Here is a 19,662-nt window from a genome sequence, read left to right on the forward strand (position 1 = left end):
TTGAGCTCTTCCTCTTACTGCGTCTACTCTCTCTGCCAGGACTCCACCGGGGGGAAATTAGGGTCACGTGACACCCGACCCCACACCCACACACACACACACACACACACGCACACACACACACACACACACACACGCAAGAAGAGCAGCATCGCCCTCATGTGTTCACACAGGCTCAGAGGATCCTGCAGTGGGCTCGTTTGAGCCTAGGACCAGGGGTGCGTCCGAATAGTCCCTCCTATCTCCTTATCTATCGACTTCACCTTTACCCCCTGGATAACAGTCGTCGTGCCAAAAACAGCCCGGCTGCCAGAATCTGCCCGGCCTGCAATCGTCTTGCAGTCTTGCAATCGTAATCAGTAACTTTCATTTGCACACATCACAAAAACTGTACCGACAGGGAAATGTATATATCCACTGTTTAATGTAAGGAAAATAATTTAAATGGGATTCGACAGTTGCCAACATAAATCCCAAACAATACAGAATCCATTCGACTGTCAATATCCGTCTTTTGATTAACATGGTTCAACAGAATGTGGATCAAAGTGCAACATAACAATGATGTGGAACTTAATGGGGGAAAAAATAACAAGGAAATGAACACGATCACTGTTTCTTTCAGCTGACCATCTCATTTCCACATACAGCAGGACAAACTACTGGAACACTTACTGAGGAGAAAATCCTTAACTTCCTGCTATGTTTATATTCATGTGGATGCCATTAAAACAGATGAATGATGGCCAAACAAACGCGGGCCATGCACATTCTGGCATCCGCGCTGTTTTTGGCACAACAACGCCACAGGGTTAAAGAAAGGTGTTAGGAGGCTTACTAAAGGAGTTAAGGAAAAGTGTTAGGAGGCTTCCTATAGGAGTTAGTGAAAGGCGATCACGTTAATGTGGCAGGGATCACACTTTTACTTAGTGACATCGTAATAATGCGACGGCGGGGCAAGTTAGTGACGTCTGCTGTGGCGGGGAAAGAAATACAAGTTTCTGAAAATGGACTATTAAAAGCGCCTTTGGGTTTTAGATGATTTAAAGTTGTTTCATGCAGATTGTTGCTTCGGTAACTTATATGATCTGTGTTCTTTTTCTGACATCGAGAGCACCACCATCGCAAGGAATTGTGAGACAACATGAGCTTGCCTCCTTTACGAAAGGATGCATCAGTGCTTCCTAGGCAAAAGGACGTTCTTAAGGATGCATCAGTGGTTCTTAGGCTAAAGGAGGCTCTAAAGGAAGCATCAGTGGTTCCTAACCTAAAGGAGGTTCTAAAGGAGGCAACAAGCCTTCTTTTTCTTTGCGTATTGAGGATTCATGCAGTCCTTATCATGGCCGCTACACAAAACTCTTCTGGGGTTCAGGAGAAGTTGATAGATAAGGAGTGAGGAGGGACATTTCAGACATACCCTATGAGTTTGACATGATTCTTTACGCGTTGCAGTAAACTGCAGTAAACAGTAGTTTGAATGAAATAGTGACAAAGCTGCTTTCTGCTGGAGCCTGTGGCCTGTTTTCATGAATGACCACAGAAAAGAGCTCAGTGAAAGTTCACCTGCATGACGAGAACATGTTTATGAAGCCTAATGTGAGACATGGGAATGAAGCCACGGAGAAGTCTTTGTTTTTATGTGCTGTTTTATTAGTCCGAGTGGGATTGTGGGCACGTGTGAGGAGTGACTGAGTGTGAAGTGGTGAAGCATGGTGGACTGCTACACACACACACACTTTAGTATGGGTTGTTGTTGGTGTGGTTCATGATGGCCATCAGGGCCAGCCAGGTCTCCTGGGCGGTGGGGATGATCTGACTGGCTGGCAGGATGAAGCCATAGCGCCCGGTGTCTCTCAGCTCAAAGGTGTAGGAGTACTTGATGCCCTGGGTGTAGGTCCAGTCAATGGTGGTGCCGCTGGCCTTGTCTGAAGTAAAACATGAGTAGAAAACAGGACAATCATCAGACTGGAACAACAAATCAAGTGGCAACACTTAAAGCAATACTGCATGCGAAAAATGGAGCTTTAGTGGCTCTTTTGTCCATTCGTAAATTTGGTAATACTTTTATAAACTTGGGATTATTAAATAAAGAATGAGGAACTTCAACTATTTACAGGAAGACATTTTTTTGTTTTTGTAATATTGAAAATCAAACGTCGTTTACATACACTACCTCTAAAAATGTAGTAAAAACTGTTAATTAAGTATCTTCATATCAAGAGTTTAAACAGTTTAGAATTTTACATTTCCCAACAACATCCACTAAAATATGAGTAAATCAACACTACAACCATAAAATGTCTGTAGGTTGTTTATACACTTCATTAGATGGATATTCTGTATTTGACATGATTAAAAAAGCATGAAACATATTCCGGATGTGCCTGTATAATATGTTTGTGGTTTATTGTTATTGTTATCATGTCATCCTCTTCTGGATCAGATTGAGCTGAACGGGATCAGATTGAGTCGAATAGGATCAGATTGAGCTGAACGGGATCAGATTGAGTCGAATAGGATCAGATTGAGTTGAACGGGATCAGATTGAGCTGAACGGGATCAGATTGAGTCGAATAGGATCAGATTGAGCTGAACGGGATCAGATTGAGCTGAACGGGATCAGATTGAGCTGAACGGGATCAGATTGAGTTGAATAGGATCAGATTGAGCTGAACGGGATCAGATTGAGTCGAATAGGATCAGATTGAGCTGAACGGGATCAGATTGAGTCGAATAGGATCAGATTGAGTTGAACGGGATCAGATTGAGTGGAATAGGATCAGATTGAGCTGAACGGGATCAGATTGAGTCGAATAGGATCAGATTGAGTTGAACGGGATCAGATTGAGTGGAATAGGATCAGATTGAGCTGAACGGGATCAGATTGAGTCGAATAGGATCAGATTGAGTTGAACGGGATCAGATTGAGTGGAATAGGATCAGATTGAGCTGAACGGGATCAGATTGAGTTGAATAGGATCAGATTGAGTTGAACGGGATCAGATTGAGTCGAATAGGATCAGATTGAGTTGAACGGGATCAGATTGAGTCGAATAGGATCAGATTGAGTTGAACGGGATCAGATTGAGCTGAACGGGATCAGATTGAGTTGAATGGCATTAGATGGAGTTGAATGGGATGAGATGGAGTTGAACGGGATCAGATTGAGCTGAACAGGATCAGATTGAGCTGAACAGGATCAGATTGAGTTGAATGGCATTAGATGGAGTTGAATGGGATGAGATGGAATTGAACGGGATCAGATTGAGCTGAACAAGCCCGTCACTTCATCAGTGTTAGGCCTGCGGTTTAATTTTTGAAAATGGGATCAAAGCAAATCATGAGCGTTGGTTTTATGTTTGCTGACCAGAGGCCGACACATGAAGGCTGATATTAAAACTGCAGGGACTCACAGATGGTGTTGATGATGCTGCCGTATCTGTAGCGAGTGCCATACAAGGAGGCCAGGTCAGTGATGGCCTTCTCAGCCAGAGAATGCTGCAGAGACAGAGATCACCATGAGACCAAGCTGACAGGACAACATCTATCTCTCTTGAAGACTGTTGTCAACGTGCCAGCTCAGCCTGGTCCTTGGCAGGAGTCCTGGTGTAGCCGTAGGGGTACAGGAGCATCTGAGAGTAGGAGTGGATGGAGAGGAAGGCCTTCAGGTTGCCATGGGACTTCACAAAGTCCACGATGGACTTGACCTCGGACTCGGAGTGAACGCTGGGTCCATAGTAGGTCTCGGAGCAGGGATTGCCACTGGCACCAGAACCTAAAATCACACAGAACAGTTAAATGTACACATGAGAATCATGTCACTGCAATTAAGTATTAGCACAAATAATTTTACATCTATTATATATAAGTAATAGTTGTATTGAAGGATTTTTCAGTTCATCCTGCTTTTATTGGAGTTAAATATTTCAGAACAGAAAGTTGAGCCAGTCCCAAGGAAAAAAATAATCCAAAGGATTTGACAGCCCCCTGCTGGCTGGTGGCGATACAGATCATGAAATTATTTGATTTAAAGGACCCATATTTCGCTATATTTCATGTTTCACAGTCCATCCTATGCTCATGTGGGATAATAATTTGGGTGATACAGTATACAACACTCAAAACTTGTGAAATTATAGCTATTTCTTGGATTGAGGTGACGTCACCTCTCATGAAACGGGTGGTTGTCAGCTCCTCCTCCTCCTCCTCCTCCTCCGCCCTCACGAGACTGCAGCCCAGACCACAGCCCGCCTCCTCCCAACCCCTCTGTGACGTAGCCAGCAGCTCACGCTGGCTTGGTAGTAATGTACTTACAGATCTCGGCGCCTCGTTAGCATCTTTTATTGTGGGAATAGCAGCAGGTTTCAAGATGAGCTTCTGAGTAAGTCCAGTTTCAAAGTACCGTAGTTCTGGAAGTTTCTTTGGCGAAGTGTCGCTCGCAAACAAACAGATTCTTTGCAGAAAAGAAAAAAAAAGTCCAGCCACATTCGCCGCTGTGCTTCTTCTTTTCTCCAAGTGGACATGATGGCGAAAACAGTTATTGACAGCAACAAAATCCGCAGCGTTCAATGTGATCAATGTGAAGCAGCAGAGAAGAGGCTGCGTGCGCTCCCTGGCACATTCGTGGGCGTGTCTTGTTTTGGTTTCTCGGGATGTCAATCTTCCTGGAGGCGGGGCTTCTCCAGCTCTGTGCAGCATCAGCAAGGTGGTGCTGTGTCATCAAATTGAATCAACGCATTGAGCCCCCCCACCAGTTAGAACAGAGAAAGATCGCCCTCCAACTCAAACTTGAGGGAATCAATGAAAAAAAAAAAAACATTTTGGGGATGTATATGAAGCCCAAATAGCACTTTTATGATGTTTAAAGCACAGAAAAGTCGATTTAGTATAATATGGGACCTTTAAAGGGGTGATATTTTGCAAAATGCACTTTCCAAAGGTTTTCCAACAGTAATATGCATCCCAATACCTGGAATGACACTCTGGAAGTGGAGAAAGTGTGTCCTATAGTGTCATTGGGAGTTTAGCCAATCCCAATCAAGAGAGGCCCTCCCTTTCTACTGTGGCACATGGCACCACCAGAGGAAGTACTTTCTTTTTATTCTGAAGATGGGCATGTATAGGCGGAGCCATTCCAGACAGAAAGCCGATTGTGAATGCAGCTCATATGATCCAATGTTCAAATGGCTTAAAATCAAGGAAAAGCTGAATTTGGAGAGATAGACTTTGAATATAACATTTTTGGACCAACAAGATTATGTGAAAGTGTTGAAAAGCTGTATTATATGACTCCTTTAACAATGGGAGTACCCAGACGACAGACGACTTTTTAGCGGGCTCTTTTTGAAAAATGTCACCTCAGAAAGTTGTTTTCAGTGACTCTGAGCACCACCGTTGCATCAACGGACCCCAAAACACTATAGAAGTTTTGTGTCTGGACTTGATGACGCTGTTCTGTAAACAAGGCTTCAGAAAACATTCAAAATATTCAATTCTGAAAAAAGGGACACAGAAGCAATGCACAGCAAAACTTTTGTGATGTGAACTGTCATTAACTGAAAACATTTGACACATTCTTAAACAGAACCTGGAGACATGGGTCCTAAACCATCAAGCATTTGAAATCCAACATCAAGCCTGGAGTTCCAGAGGCCAGATCACTTTCAATATTCGATCAAAGCACAAAATTCCACTTTGATATTGAAAAATTTGACCATAGTTGCATTGCAATGATTTGCCAAATAGATATTACAGTGTCCCACCTTTCATGAGTTTAACATCAAAGAAATACCTCACCTCCATATCCAGCATTCCAGTTCCTGTTGGGATCCACACCAACACAGCTGGATCCAGGGTTAGGCTTCCTGGTCTTACGCCACATACGGTTCTGCAAACATCCAATTGCCTTTAGTTCATCACAGATCCACCCAAACCTCTGCCCTTGACACGGAGGTCAGAAGCCTCAAGGAGTCTTTGGCTGACAGACGTGACAAGCAGACACTCACGCTGTTGTGGTTGTAATAGTATCCATCAGGGTTGGTCACAATCTCCAGGAAGATGTCCATCTTGTCGAGAATGGCGGTGAGAGCAGGGTCACGGCCATAGTCAGTCACGATCTAGTGGCACAGAGGACACGTGTGTTCAGACCTGCAGAGCTCTGCTTTTGTGGCGACAGCATGACAGCGGGACTCTCAAATCACCTTCTTGGCAAACCAGGTGCCGCTGGCCTGAGTGACCCACTCTCTGGAGTGGATGCCGGTGTCGATCCAGATGGCGGGACGGTTGCTTCCACCAGTACTGAACTGGGATGGACAAAGGAAACAGCAGTTAGACGACAATGAATAAACCAGATGTTCATGTCTGCGACGCATCTCGTGTAGTACATGTGAAAAATGAGGGGGAACAATTCTCAGCCTTTGTGGACGTACAGACATGCTTCTTTGGGTTGTCAAACAAAAGTTCCCATCATTGAGACATTCAGGTTTCAATTAGTATTATCTTCATCCGGTGCCACCGAGAGGTTCTTGTTACCTTGAGCACATTGAGGGGACGTCCCTCGTAACTACGGCCAATCACAATCTTGCTGACCAGGTTGGGATTCTCAGACACCAGCATGTTCTGGAAGCTGCAGATCTGAACCAAAGATCAAAAGGAGTTTTGTGTCAGTTTTCCATCATTAGATTCACGCAGTATGTGTAACATGTCGTTGTACTTTGTGGGGTAATTTTTGACAATGAAAGCCACGTAGGATCGTCAGGCCAGATGTCAAGCACCATGACGATATTGAGAAATAATGCATCTACACAATGTACTCAGCCTTATTTACATCTGTGTAAATGTTAATGTCATCTCTTTCGAAATATATGTATTTCATGCATGTGCAATCCTTTACCAATTTTCACCTCCTAAAACCCTAAACCTATAGTAAAAAAAACAAAGAGAATAGTGTTCTGAAAAAGAGATAGATGTGTTTTTGTGGTCCTATTTTTATTTTCATTCACTTAATTTACCCAGGTTGCACAACGACTGAGATTGTTGTTTAGCTTATATTTTCTCTTGTTTTTGCATCTTTCATCCAGCATATTTGAGAAATTATGCAAGACTGATTATAATCTTGTTCAGCTTTAGTGCAGCTGGCTCCATTATTTACCTGCATTATACAACTTAGGGTTGTGGACACTGGAACGATCTAATGACATTTGAGAAGTCGTGTCAAATAGACGTGTCAAATGAGAAGCCGCAGTTTTACTTCTAATTTGCCTCTGCATCTCAACAACTGTAATTCAATATATCTTACTTGAGAAACAGGCCAAGAAGGCTGGTAAAAATTTTTTTATAAAAATCTTTATGATTTTAATCAAATTTCTTAACTGTAGTAGACACAGCACCACACTGAGACCTGAACTGAGATATTGGTGATGCTGCCATGAAAGCATCAGCCTCAAAGCCATGCTGTCAGAGTGAGTTTGCAAAAACATCTATAATTCAAGATCTATAGGAGTAGTTTTTTTGGACTGTATTTTGTACGAGAAGGTTTGATTTTAATTTGCTTTAGGTTGAGATTGTAGTTATTTTCTGCAGTAATTGTTTGCTTTTGTGGAAACTATAGACATATATAGACACAGCACACAAACGCTGTACCACAACAATGAGAAACTTGAGAGTTTACATTGAAAGGATGTCATGACATTATTTTACTTGTCTGGACGGTCAAGATGAAAGTGGGCTGTATGCGGCCCCTGACTGGCATTTCTCTAATCTAATAGAACTATTCCTAGAACTGACTGGCACCAGGAGCATAATGACATGAGGAAAGATATACACATGACCACAGTAGCATGGCAAGAGTCACAGTCAAACATTTGTTCATAATAAGTCAATCATGTTTTGGGGCAGAGTAAAGCCTTGATTCTATTGCATAGTATGGTACGGCATGGTACAGCTAAGCATACCCAGACCCAAATCTGTTGCGCAGTTCCACCACAGAGAGTACGGTTAAATTGTAGGCAGCATTGTGAAAGTTTGTGTAACAACGCAGATATGTGACATCATTATGTGACAGTCAACATAGTACACAGTTTTGTTGTGGTGTAGCTCAGGTTCAAAGCTGTGCACCTCCATTCTCTGTGACACAGCTTGGAAAACCAGTCCTGCTGAATCCCCTCCTCTCCTGTTATGAAGGAGCGTCAGCACCTCGGGGGAACACCAGGGGGCAGTGCAGCGCCCACATTTAAACATACCCAGTTAACGAAGCAACCAGCCTTAGAAAAGTGGTGTATGTGAACAACGACAGGAGGGTTTATACGGCTGATCAGCTATTTAAAATATTGCGGGCTTCTCAAGAATAATAATCGCCATTGACCAATCAACAGACGGCTGCATTGTAACTCCTCGTTATGGAGCCGTAACGATGTGCTCGCTACCTCAACGGAGAGGATTGAGGAAAATGGAAACATTTGGGTACAGTGAGTGGATTTCTCTTATATTCTGCTTTCAAAGAGTTGTACATTGTTTGTCAGTTTTGGAGTTTAGCGTCTTGCTCAAGGACATTAGGACATGTGGACAGGCAGAAATGGGAATCTAACCTACAACCTTGCAATTGGCAGATGACCGCTCAATCAACTGGGTCAGAGCCATCCGGGTACCCCAGTACTATCCACAACTTTTGTCAGCGGAAATGATCACTAGGCGATTTGGCCGAGAAAGAAAAATGTATAATTGTGCATTCTAATGCATTGTGTATATGCAATATAGTCTAAATACTATATTGTGACATGATACATTGTAGGACTAGTTATTTAGGACCAAATAATATGTTATGGAAAGAAACATACTTATTTAAAAGCACATAACGGAACCAATATAAAAATGAATATCATATATCAACATTCATTTGATATACCGGTATACAAAATCACTACATAATAAAATTTTACTTCAGAAGCCACATACAGTCCAGTTACATCTTGGGAGGCTGGACTGGTAAAATATTGCTGTAATAACCTTTGAATTTACACTTCAAAGTGTTTCTTTGCTGTGGCCACAGTGTACAGGATGAATTTGGCAAGATCACACAATTAGTACAAAACATTACTACAACCGCATCATAAAGTCAATTTTTAATGAAACATTCTACTGAAAAACACAGTAAAATGTAAAGAATATCCTATAAATCCTATATATGCTCCGTGGTTTCTGGGGCTGATTGGAGCTTTTAGCGGCTGGTTTTGGTCCAATGGGCCTCATGTTTGACACAAGTAAACTTCACAACAGCGCTGCTGGAGGTTGCCCCTCATTAAGGTGCATTAACAGTTAAAAATACATTATTTTTTTGGCTATCTTTTTCGAAGATAGACGTCCAAATGACACCTGGAGGCTCGTTGTCTGAAACTGGGCAGTGAAATGGAGCTTCTACTACTTACACTGGCTTCAGCAGCAAAACTCATATCTGAGTTCAAGCTATTCCACCTCCACCTGCCCCCCCAGCACTCACCTCAGGGAGGGGGTGGTACTTGGAGAAGTCGAAGTTGTCGGTACTGAAGAACTCGTGGCGAGCAGCAGTATCCATCTCCTTCTGTTCCTCATTCAGCATCACCTGCACGGCAGGGACATCACATATAGTCAGTCAGAGATCAACAGTCATTCCACAGTTGCTTCTACAATCTCTGAAAAATAGTGACTGATCCAGGATTGTGGAGACGAAATCTCATGTGAACTATCATTGCTATTTTTAAACCAGCTGCTTGGATGACCATTGATGAAATTAAATCAACATGCAAAGACTCAGTAAAATGATTTATCTTTACGAAAATTTTAAGAAGTCTTCAGATTTTGTGTTATAATAATGGTAAAATACATCCAAAAGTTACCATCTACTATGACAAACAGAAACACTTCAAAAAGCAGTGTTTGTGTTCATCAACACAGGGACTAGACCGGACTCATTCTGAGTCCTAGACCTAATATGCTGGGAACCCATAATGCAATGGGGCTGCAGTGGAGCAACTTATACCAAAGTAACCCAATCAGTCAGTGATGACAGTTCATAAAGAGTTAAAACTGGATGTTCAGACTGTACCTGCAGGTCTTCGATCATGATGGAGTATTCAATGTCCTTTGTCTCCAGATAGAACTTAACAGACTGCAGGCTGTCGGAGGGAACTCTGATATCAACAGGAGTGTCCACATTGCTCACGTCTCTCCAGAAGTCCACCTGAAAGAACACACATCGATCATGGAACAAAACAATAATAACAAGAGTGAAAAAATCAAGTCACATTTGCGTCTGATAAATGACCTCAAACTCCTCGAACTGCTCCAAGTCCTTGATCAGAGACAGCTGCTCTTCATCCTTCGCAACGATACGAAGCACCTGATGTCTGCAAAGATAAAACCACAATATTTCACATTGTTTCAGTCCACTTGGCTTATTTCATTCAGCTGAATCATCTTAAGTAAGTAAAGCGGCTTTCTTGGCAAGAAACTCGTCCTGCGGGACACTCCAATAGTAACGCACAGTGACTTGGAGAAGTAACTTTAATCTGATTGCTGGTTTGGAAATAGTAACACATTAGATTACTGGTTACTGAAGAAAGAGGTCATATGAGAATAACGTGTTACTGAATTAACGTGTTACCAGCATCACTGGTCCTGATGTAAGAAACAATGGAGCTTGGGGTGTTCCACCAGGTTCACTTTTAGAGCCACAACTTTTTACACTTCACTCACCATTACAACGCAACTTCTCTTTGTTTGTTCACCACCACCATCAACAACCCCAGCACTTCATCTAAGGCCGCCATGGACCCTCCCTCCCCCTCTGCCCTATCCATCCGCGAGGAGGACGTGCACCGGCAATTCCTAAGACTGAACCCGCGGAAGGCCCCCCGGCCGGATGGGGTCTCCCCCTCCACCCTGAGACTCTGCGCGGAACAGCTGGCTCCCGTCTTCACAGACATTTTCAACGCCTCTCTGGAGTCATGCCACGTGCCGTCCTGCTTCAAATCGTCCACCATCGTCCCTGTTCCCAAGAAATCAAGGATCACAGGACTTAATGACTACAGGCCGGTGGCGCTGACGTCTGTGGTCATGAAGTCCTTTGAGCGCTTGGTCCTGCCACACCTCAAGGACATCACCGCCCCCCTCCTGGACCCGCTGCAGTTCGCCTACAGAGCCAACAGGTCTGTGGACGACGCAGTGAACCTGGCCCTCCACTTCATCCTGGAGCATCTGGACTCCCCAGGAACCTACGCCAGGATCCTGTTTGTGGACTTCAGCTCTGCCTTCAACACCATCCTCCCTGGACTGCTACGAGACAAGCTCTACCAGCTCAGCGTGCCCGACTCCCTCTGCAGGTGGATCACCGACTTCCTGACGGCTGTGTACTTGCCCCCTGGCTCTTCTCCCTGTATACAAACTGCTGCACCTCCAGTCACCAGTCCGTTAAACTGATCAAGTTTGCGGACGACACCACCCTCATCGGGCTCATCTCTGACGGTGATGAGTCCACCTACAGGAGAGAGGTGGACCGGCTGGCGTCCTGGTGCAGCCACAACAACCTGGAGCTGAACACCCAGAAGACAGTGGAGATGATCGTGGACTTCAGGAAAGACACTGCCCCTCCGTCCCCCCTCACCCTGACAGACTCCCCCACCCCCATCTCCATTGTGGACTCCTTCCGTTTCCTGGGTACCACCATCACCCAGGACCTCAAATGGGAGCCAACCATCAGCTCCCTCATCAAGAAGGCCCAGCAGAGGATGTTCTTCCTGCGGCAGCTGAGGAAACTTAAGCTGCCGACCAAGATGCTGGTGCAGTTCTACACGGCCATCATCGAGTCCATCCTCACCTCCTCCATCACAGTGTGGTACCCCGGGGCCACAGACCGGGACAAGTACCGACTGCAGCGCATTGTGCGTGCTGCTGAGAAGGTGATTGGCTGTCAGCTCCCATCTCTCCAAGTCCTGTTCATCTCCAGGACCCGGAGGCGTGTGGGTCGGATCACTGCTGACCCTTCTCACCCTGGACACGGACTAGTCACCCCTCTCCCCTCAGGCAGGAGGCTGCGGTCTATCAAGACCCAGAGATCCCGCCACTTGAACAGTTTTTTCCCCACCGCCGTCAGACTCATGAACAATACAGAGACTTAATGACTCGGTACAGACTGTAACCTGCTCTATTGCACTAAGACCCACTGCACCACTTATCACTGTATCACTTTTTATCACTCCATCACCTTATGCACCGTAAGTAAATCCATCCTGTTGTTCTATGTCCATTGTTGTCGTCTACCATATTTTACCTCTTATTTTTAGCTTATTTATTTTTATATTCCTTTTTATATTCCTAAAGCCTTATAGCTTAAAGTTTTTAGCTTTTTTTTATCTAAACCAAGTGTATATGTTTTTATGTTTAATGTTGCACATCTCACCAAGAAAAATTCCTAGTTTGTGAACCTGTTTACAAGCAATGGCAATAAAAAACTATTCTGATTCTGATTCTGATTGTTAAGCATTGCTGATGTTACATAGGCCGTATAACTTTTATCTCTTTGTCTGAATGGTGCTCTATAAATACATTTGCCCTGCCCTATTGAGGGAGAGTACAATGGACAAAAAAACTATTTCCTGCTTGCTTAAGATCTCCAGAATTATTGTTGTAAGTCAGAATTCTAGCTGCAACTTTTACAAAAAAAAACAACAACTTCAAAAACAGATTGGAGGACATTTTCTATCATTTAAAACCCGTTAACAAAATAGAATTATGACTGGATTTACATCCCCATGCCCCTAAATCAGCTTAAATCTATTGACCAAATTTTGTCACTCAATATCATTCACCAGATGCCTGAGGTGTGACACAGTTTACACATTAATATGGATGATTGTGAGCAAAAGTATTCAGGAAGAAGTGAATTCCATACTTTTAGAGAAGATTCCCGAACAGAGCCTGAACGTCTGAGGCCTAACAACAGAGGATTTGTTTCTACATGCTTCATGCATTCCAGAGCTGAAATCGAGAGGCATGTACACTACTGCACACTTCTACCCTGCTCAAAGACTGTTCAGGCTCAAAGACGCCCACTTCCTATGATTTACTCAGAGTGAGCAGGTAATAAAACTGAAACTTTAGGGCTCTGTCATTAAACAGAGCGTTTACAGCTGACGTATGGCCACTTTTCTCCATGAAAAATAAAATCGAAGTCTTTTTACTTTCTGAGGATCATTAGGTCATCTGTACAAACTGGAGTGTATGTATGATAGATTGTTCATTGTCTTTCTTCCACGAATGCAGCAATATCCCCGTCTCTTTATATCTTATTTTATCGGTCTGTGGTGCTTTGGAATGCTGATGGCTTATAGCTATTGTAGTATTTGGTGTTTTGAAATATTGAATGAAACACTGTAAAGATAACAAGATAAGAGGATAAGATTTTATTGCGTGCGTGAACTTAAAAATATTGGCTCACATTACTTCAATTCCTCATGTTCTGAAAAACACAAATGACAATTGCTCATGAGCATGTATTGTGAACAAATATGTTTGTCTTCAATTCTAGATATATTTTTATTTGTGTAAGGATGCTGACTGAAATGTTTTTGTTGTTGATTTAACAGATTCAACTAAGTTAAGTTTGCTTCTCAGTTTACGTTTTTTCAGTCAGAGGGCTGGATTGAGCCGATTGGTGGGTTTTGGCCTGCAGACTGTTTGACACTATCACTGCCCCACTTTGAGGTGTAAAGAGCTTTTCCAAGACTGGACTGAGAAGCTTTCCGACTTTATTCAAAGCCCCTGCAGGGCAACTTATAAACGTCTTTGTGACTGTTGAAGTAACACATCTTTAATTGTTGGCATCCGTCAGTCTCTGAAGACTATGGTGGTTGCGCCATGGATTAAATTGATTGTGGATGAACCGGTGGTTTTATTTAATCTAGCCATACTTCAGGCTATATCAGATCAAAGACATGAGCCAATGGCAGGCAAGCGAGAGACTTTTTAAAGCCCCAGAGTCCACCACATTGCTATGATACTGCCCATCCCGTGGCCCACTTACCCCTCAAACGTTTCCTTGGTGAGAACCGCCACGAACAGCGTGGCAAATGCGAGCAGAGCCTTCATGGTGACCACCAGCGTGAGCCTGGCGGGGCCAGAGATCATCTTTATAGCCCAGGGTATCACGTGTCCACCAGCACAACCTTGGTCTGACTTGAGAGAGGCGTGAAGTCGGCTGTTCTCCTTCCCACGCCGTCTGACGAAGTCACCCCACAAGTTACATCATGTTTTTGTCACATTTGATGAATTTTAAATGGAGGAACAGTGTCTGGGATCTGCAGGGTTTGGTTATTATTGAGTAATATCTTCTTAAATAGATATAACAGAGGAAGTAGTGACATGATATATAATCCTAATTTAACATAAATGTCAATGCATTCACGTACCCAAAATTCAACAGTTACAATTTTATACAACAGCATCACTCAATGCAATACCATAAACAAACAAACCCTCGTGTTATCACCAAACCTGTACCTCACCAGAATCAACTCTCTGTAGCTCTTGTAAAAGGGAAATAAGTTTGATCATTGTTTAGCCACCGTGCTATGAACATGAGTGAAGACCTTCACATCAGCTGACTCACTCTTTAGAGAAAACCTGCTTTTATTAAAGTCTGTCACGGTTTTACCTTCTTTTCCTCTACACATTTTGAGTGGGAATGTCAAACAGTCAGAAAGAAACCCAACCTTTTGTTTGACATGATTTTTTTACTGACTTACTTCAAATATAGTGACCCCACATTAAATCACATCCCACCATGCAAACCCTTTAAAAAACCCTCTTCATGACTCACTACTGCGATCTCTGTCCGAATAACATGCTCCCTCTGTAATCTGCTCCAGCCGATAAGAAGCTGCAGTGAAGTGTGTTGTGGAACACAGCTGCCGAATTCACAGACCAGACCAGGTTTATGCACTTGGCCACGTTTCCTGCTCCTTTCAGTCAATTACAAAGAGTCCCCTGTCACTGTGAAACAGCAGTTTGAGCTCCAACAGCTTCCTCTTTCTGAAGAGACTTCTTTAACTTGTAGTCAGGAAGATTCCCGCATGTAAAATGGTTAAAAATTGGCAAACTTTATTCATGGGAGACATTTGACGGACCTCTGAAGGTGACATAGAGGTCCGTTTTACCAAAGCGATTTCATCCCTAGTATTTACCGTCATTTTTTTTTTTCTTTGTTTAAATCAGTGCTATAGGTCAGCTGACTTATTAGGCCTGTGCTCTTAAAACAGGAGATTCAGACCTGAGTTTAAAATTTTGCTTAGCCTGAACCCTTGTGTCACTCTGGAAATGTCTCCGGTGCAAGTCCAGTCAGGGTTCCGTGTGTGTGTGCGTGTGTGTGCGGTGCGTGCGTGCGTGCGTGCGTGTGTGTGCGTGTGTGTGTGTGTGTGTGTGTGTATGTGTGTGTGTGAGAGAGCTTGATATGTGATTTAGCAGTTTGTAGAATGACCTGTGTCAGCGCTTTTGGAACCTGTGCTTCTTTTTGTGACCTTGAGAGTTTGCAGTGCAGGAAGCAGGTGGATCGTTCACAAAACAACTCAGGCTTTAAGAGGTTCCATCCCACTCCATAGTTTGACAAACTCCTAGACAATCATGCAAAGGTTGTACTGTGACTTTGTCTCTTCTTGCAAGAATAATGTAATATAATTGTCTTACTTTTTTTTTTTGTAACTTTTTATTGTCAGTTTCTCCAATAAGAAACAAAGAAACCTAAACAAAACTGACAAATTGCACTCATAATACAAATGACTAAATAAAATATTTAATACACATTGATTGATTGATTTTTTTTTTTTAACATGTAAAAAAAGAACAAAACAGAAAAAAAAACTTTCAGTAAATAAGACAAATCTAGAGAAACAACATAATTTGTCTGATAGGTGCAAGTTTACATGATTTAAAGGGAGTAAGAAAATGTATAAACGTATTGAATTGTACTCCTTTGCATGGGTCTTGTGATGTAACTTGTAACCAGGTCTGGATTCGGTGTCCAGAACCACAACTGCAGGGCCTTGGATTCAGCTGCAGAACAGTGGGGCCGGTACGGCGGTGAGGAGAGACGCTGGCTCGCATTCCAAGGGTCTGAAGAAGGAAAAGAGAGAAAAAGTCATCTGAACAGTATTCTGCTTGTCCAGTGGGCTGAGCCTTGGTTTGGTTGAGCGGCTCCACGTTGTGCGCTCTGTGTCATGTGTGTCTCTCGGCAGTTGGAGGAAAGAGGCCCTGAGCAGTAGTTGGAAGGGGGTTTCAGCCAAAGATTGCATTTCAGACACCTGCGCTGTTCCAGTCGGTTCAACCAATGAGTGGCTGGAGGCGAGACATTCTGCATTCACTGCTGAGTGTCTATTGGTTCCAAACCTGGGGTTTGTGGCCCTCCTTAGGGTCGTAGATCAGTAATCACTGATCACTAGCGGTAAACCACTAAAGTAATGGATTACTGGGGTAATGGATTCATTGCAATCAGGTGTGTTGAACTGGGAGGAGCTAAACCCTGCAGGACAGGGGTCCTCGAGGACCAAGGTTGGAGAACCCTGTTATAAATGGTAACTTGAAGGGAGAAACTCCCAAAGGCAACAGATTGCTGAAATGATTCACAAGTGACACGACCGATCAATAGGAGTGACTGGTCACTCCTTAGTTGACCACCGCGGTTCACTAGCGTGAACTAATGGAGCATTAAACAACCACAGGAGAAAATTCACTGAAGCAACCTGGGAATAACTTAATGATCATAAGTGGTTGATTATGTATGGGGATTAACAATTACTTGAATGCACTCAACCATTGCAAATGAATTAAAGGTAATTTGGATCATTAATTGAAATAAACTCGTGATTTAATAATTAACAATACTGGATAATTATGTGCTTGAATGCACCACTGAAATATTATTTAAAGCACTCCTGTTATTAATCAAATCTCTCTGCAATAAAGTCACTGACAAATGGCTTGAAGGCAATTAAAGTTGTTGATTAAATAAACTGTATGATTTGTTAATCAATAATAGTGAGAGTAATTGAACCAAAATGCCATAAAACACCGAAAATGATTTAAAAGCACTGTGGGTTATTCAAGCATTAAATGATTGATTTTAACGTCATTAAATTGCTCAAATTAGTGAAATCACTGGAAATTATTTAAACTGTTCAAATTATTAATTGATTAATATTACAGTTACCGAAGCACAGAATCAGGGCACCAGCTGAAGTTAGCGTCTTAAACTAAACATCAGTCTTAAAAGAAAAGTGAATTTATATTCCTTAAGTTATTATTCCTGGTTGAAATGATGACCACACTTTAAATGAAACAGGGAAGGAAGGCTGTGGATCCAAGACTGTTACAATCAGCAATTGTTACAGAAAAGTGCACAAAAACCACCAAGAATCATTCAATTCAACTATTAAGTGTTTATTAACAAACATCAATTCCTTAAACATCAATCTACGAATCACATCTAATCAATAAACATGAAGTGAGATCTCATAAAACAACACAATACAAAACGGAAAGCCAGCAAAGTGCGTGCGTGTGTGTGTGTGTGTGTGCGCGCGCGTGAAGGAGTGGGAAATGAGCGTAATGACCGCAAATGTTCACCAGAGGGAGGCAGACGTCAGAGGTCTCGTGCAATACCCACGTGGCCACTAGAGGGCGCCGGACGGCACAGTGACTCTGAGTGGGAATAGGTGTAATTACCAACGCGGCCACGAGAGGTGTTTGGTGCGCTCTGCCTGGCATAGCGTGAGGTCACTGGGCTCCGTGCATGGCTCATTAGGCCTGCTAGCAGTGAGCCGGCTCTCGTAACCGAGAAACCCCAGTTGCAGTGAACTACACACGTTCCCAGGGACGCAGTGAAAAGGGACGCTTGGGAACAGCTGTAACTGCACTGTACACTGGGTTAGTGAGGAGAAGAGGAGAAGAAGAGAGGGAGAGAGAGAGAACAGAGTGGCTGCAAAGTGCTCTGGCGTGAATGCATCAGTTTACACACGGCGTCTAAATCAGCAGCTATTCAGGCAGATCTGGACACCAGGGGCAGAGGTGTAATCTGAGGGAGGGGGGCTAACACTTGAATCTCTTGTTGTTTACATCTTCTGCTTTGCACTAGCTGCTAAGTTAGCTTTAATTTTTTGCAGCCAGAGAGCTGCTGCTGCAACCTCTGTGATGTTGCCCTGCACCCGAGCGAGCCACGGCGCAGAGCTGAGTGAGTGCGCCAGGACACGAGGTCTGTACCTTTTGCTCAAATGCGGAAGCCAAGGCAGCCAAGGAAAGCTACTCCAGTGGTCACATCCAGTGGTGCTGACTGCTGGAGTGGCTCTCCGACATTCCGGCGGTCAGCGCTTTCCACTAATACGTGAAAGGTAAGACAGTCACATTCACTCCGGCGCTGACCACCAGAGTGGCTGCTCTGGCGTTTGAGCAGAAAACTCAGACATGATGCAAAGACAGACCATGGTGGTCCTAGTAGCGTCTATTCCCAAGCCCCGGCCCCCGGTCCCTGCCTCACGTCCGCTCTTTCAGGACCAACGTGAAAGTTGCGCAGTAAAGAAAAAATAAATAACCGGTGCAAAGCTGACTATGAGAGGATTCATACAGCTGACATATTAAAATGTTGAAGGCATGTCATGTCGGAAAAGCGGCTGACTTTGGAGTGGTTGTTTCGGGAAAATCCCAAATTCTTGCAGTGGAAACCCGAACCATAACAGATTATACCTGTCCATTCCCTCACGTTTTGTGCGGTGGAAATGGGGCTTTTCGGACACACCCCCTGTCCGAATGGTCCCTCCTATCTCCTTAGCGATGGACTTTCACTTAACCCCGTGGATGACATCACGGGGTTAAGGAAGGCTTCCTAAAGGAGTTAGTGAAAGGCGATGACGTTGGTGTGGCGGTCGGACCGCACTTTCACTTAGTGATGTCATAATACAGTCTTGTACTGCCTTGATGCATCGTACTGTCCTGATGCTGGTGACGTAGCAAGATGTATGCGTTTCCTGTATCCCATTGGCACATTGCTAGTACCTTTTGCCGGCCAAGATGACGGACTCCTGCCCCGCCACCCCCCGTCTCCTCGGCTCCTCTGTCAGCATGGTGAATCTCGGCAACCTGAGGACGCTGTGCTGGATTCCTCAATCCACCAGACTACAGGAACCATCTCTTGCCAGGATTGGCCTGGTGAATGCCACATCGATGGCGAATCAAACTTTTATCGTGAGGGACTTCTTCCACTCCAGCGCCCTCGATTTCGTGTGCCTGATGGGGACCTGGATCGGCGATGGTGAGTGCAGCGCCTTTAACTTGTACCGGCTGGCTGCTCCTACTTCAGCTGCCTGCAGACATCGGGTCATGGAGGTGGAACAGCGACTATTTATAAAAATTACTTTAAACATAAACAGTGCGCTGTGCCGTCTTTCTCCAGCTTCGAGCTGACTTTATTTGAAGTGGGCCGCTCTGACCCGGTGCTGTGTGCCGTCATCTACCGACGGCCCAAAAACGATAAGGATTTTTTGAATGAACTCTCTGACTTTCTGGCTGCACTCATGCCCAGATATGATTGTGTCCTTGTCGCTGGAGATTTTAACATACATGTTCGTTGTCCTGATAAACCTCTTTTGA

The 19,662-nt window shown here is 43.8% G+C and overlaps 1 protein-coding gene across 1 annotated transcript; it reads right to left on the reverse strand.

Moving 5' to 3' along the window:
• Window positions 1-1,737: 1,737 nt before the first annotated feature.
• On the reverse strand, window positions 1,738-14,118 carry LOC308136034 (carboxypeptidase A1-like; the record flags this gene model as incomplete). The annotated part of the gene is made up of 11 exons (XM_080504230.1): window positions 1,738-1,925; window positions 3,414-3,498; window positions 3,576-3,775; window positions 5,797-5,887; window positions 6,006-6,116; window positions 6,201-6,302; window positions 6,532-6,633; window positions 9,494-9,595; window positions 10,079-10,213; window positions 10,298-10,379; window positions 14,054-14,118. 11 exons carry the CDS (start codon window positions 14,116-14,118, stop codon window positions 1,738-1,740), a joined length of 1,263 nt encoding a protein of 420 aa, XP_080360356.1.
• Between the last annotated feature and the right edge of the window lie 5,544 nt (window positions 14,119-19,662).

This window comes from Blennius ocellaris (assembly GCF_963422515.1).
Source record: "Blennius ocellaris genome assembly, chromosome: 11".
Taxonomy (NCBI): domain Eukaryota; kingdom Metazoa; phylum Chordata; class Actinopteri; order Blenniiformes; family Blenniidae; genus Blennius; species Blennius ocellaris.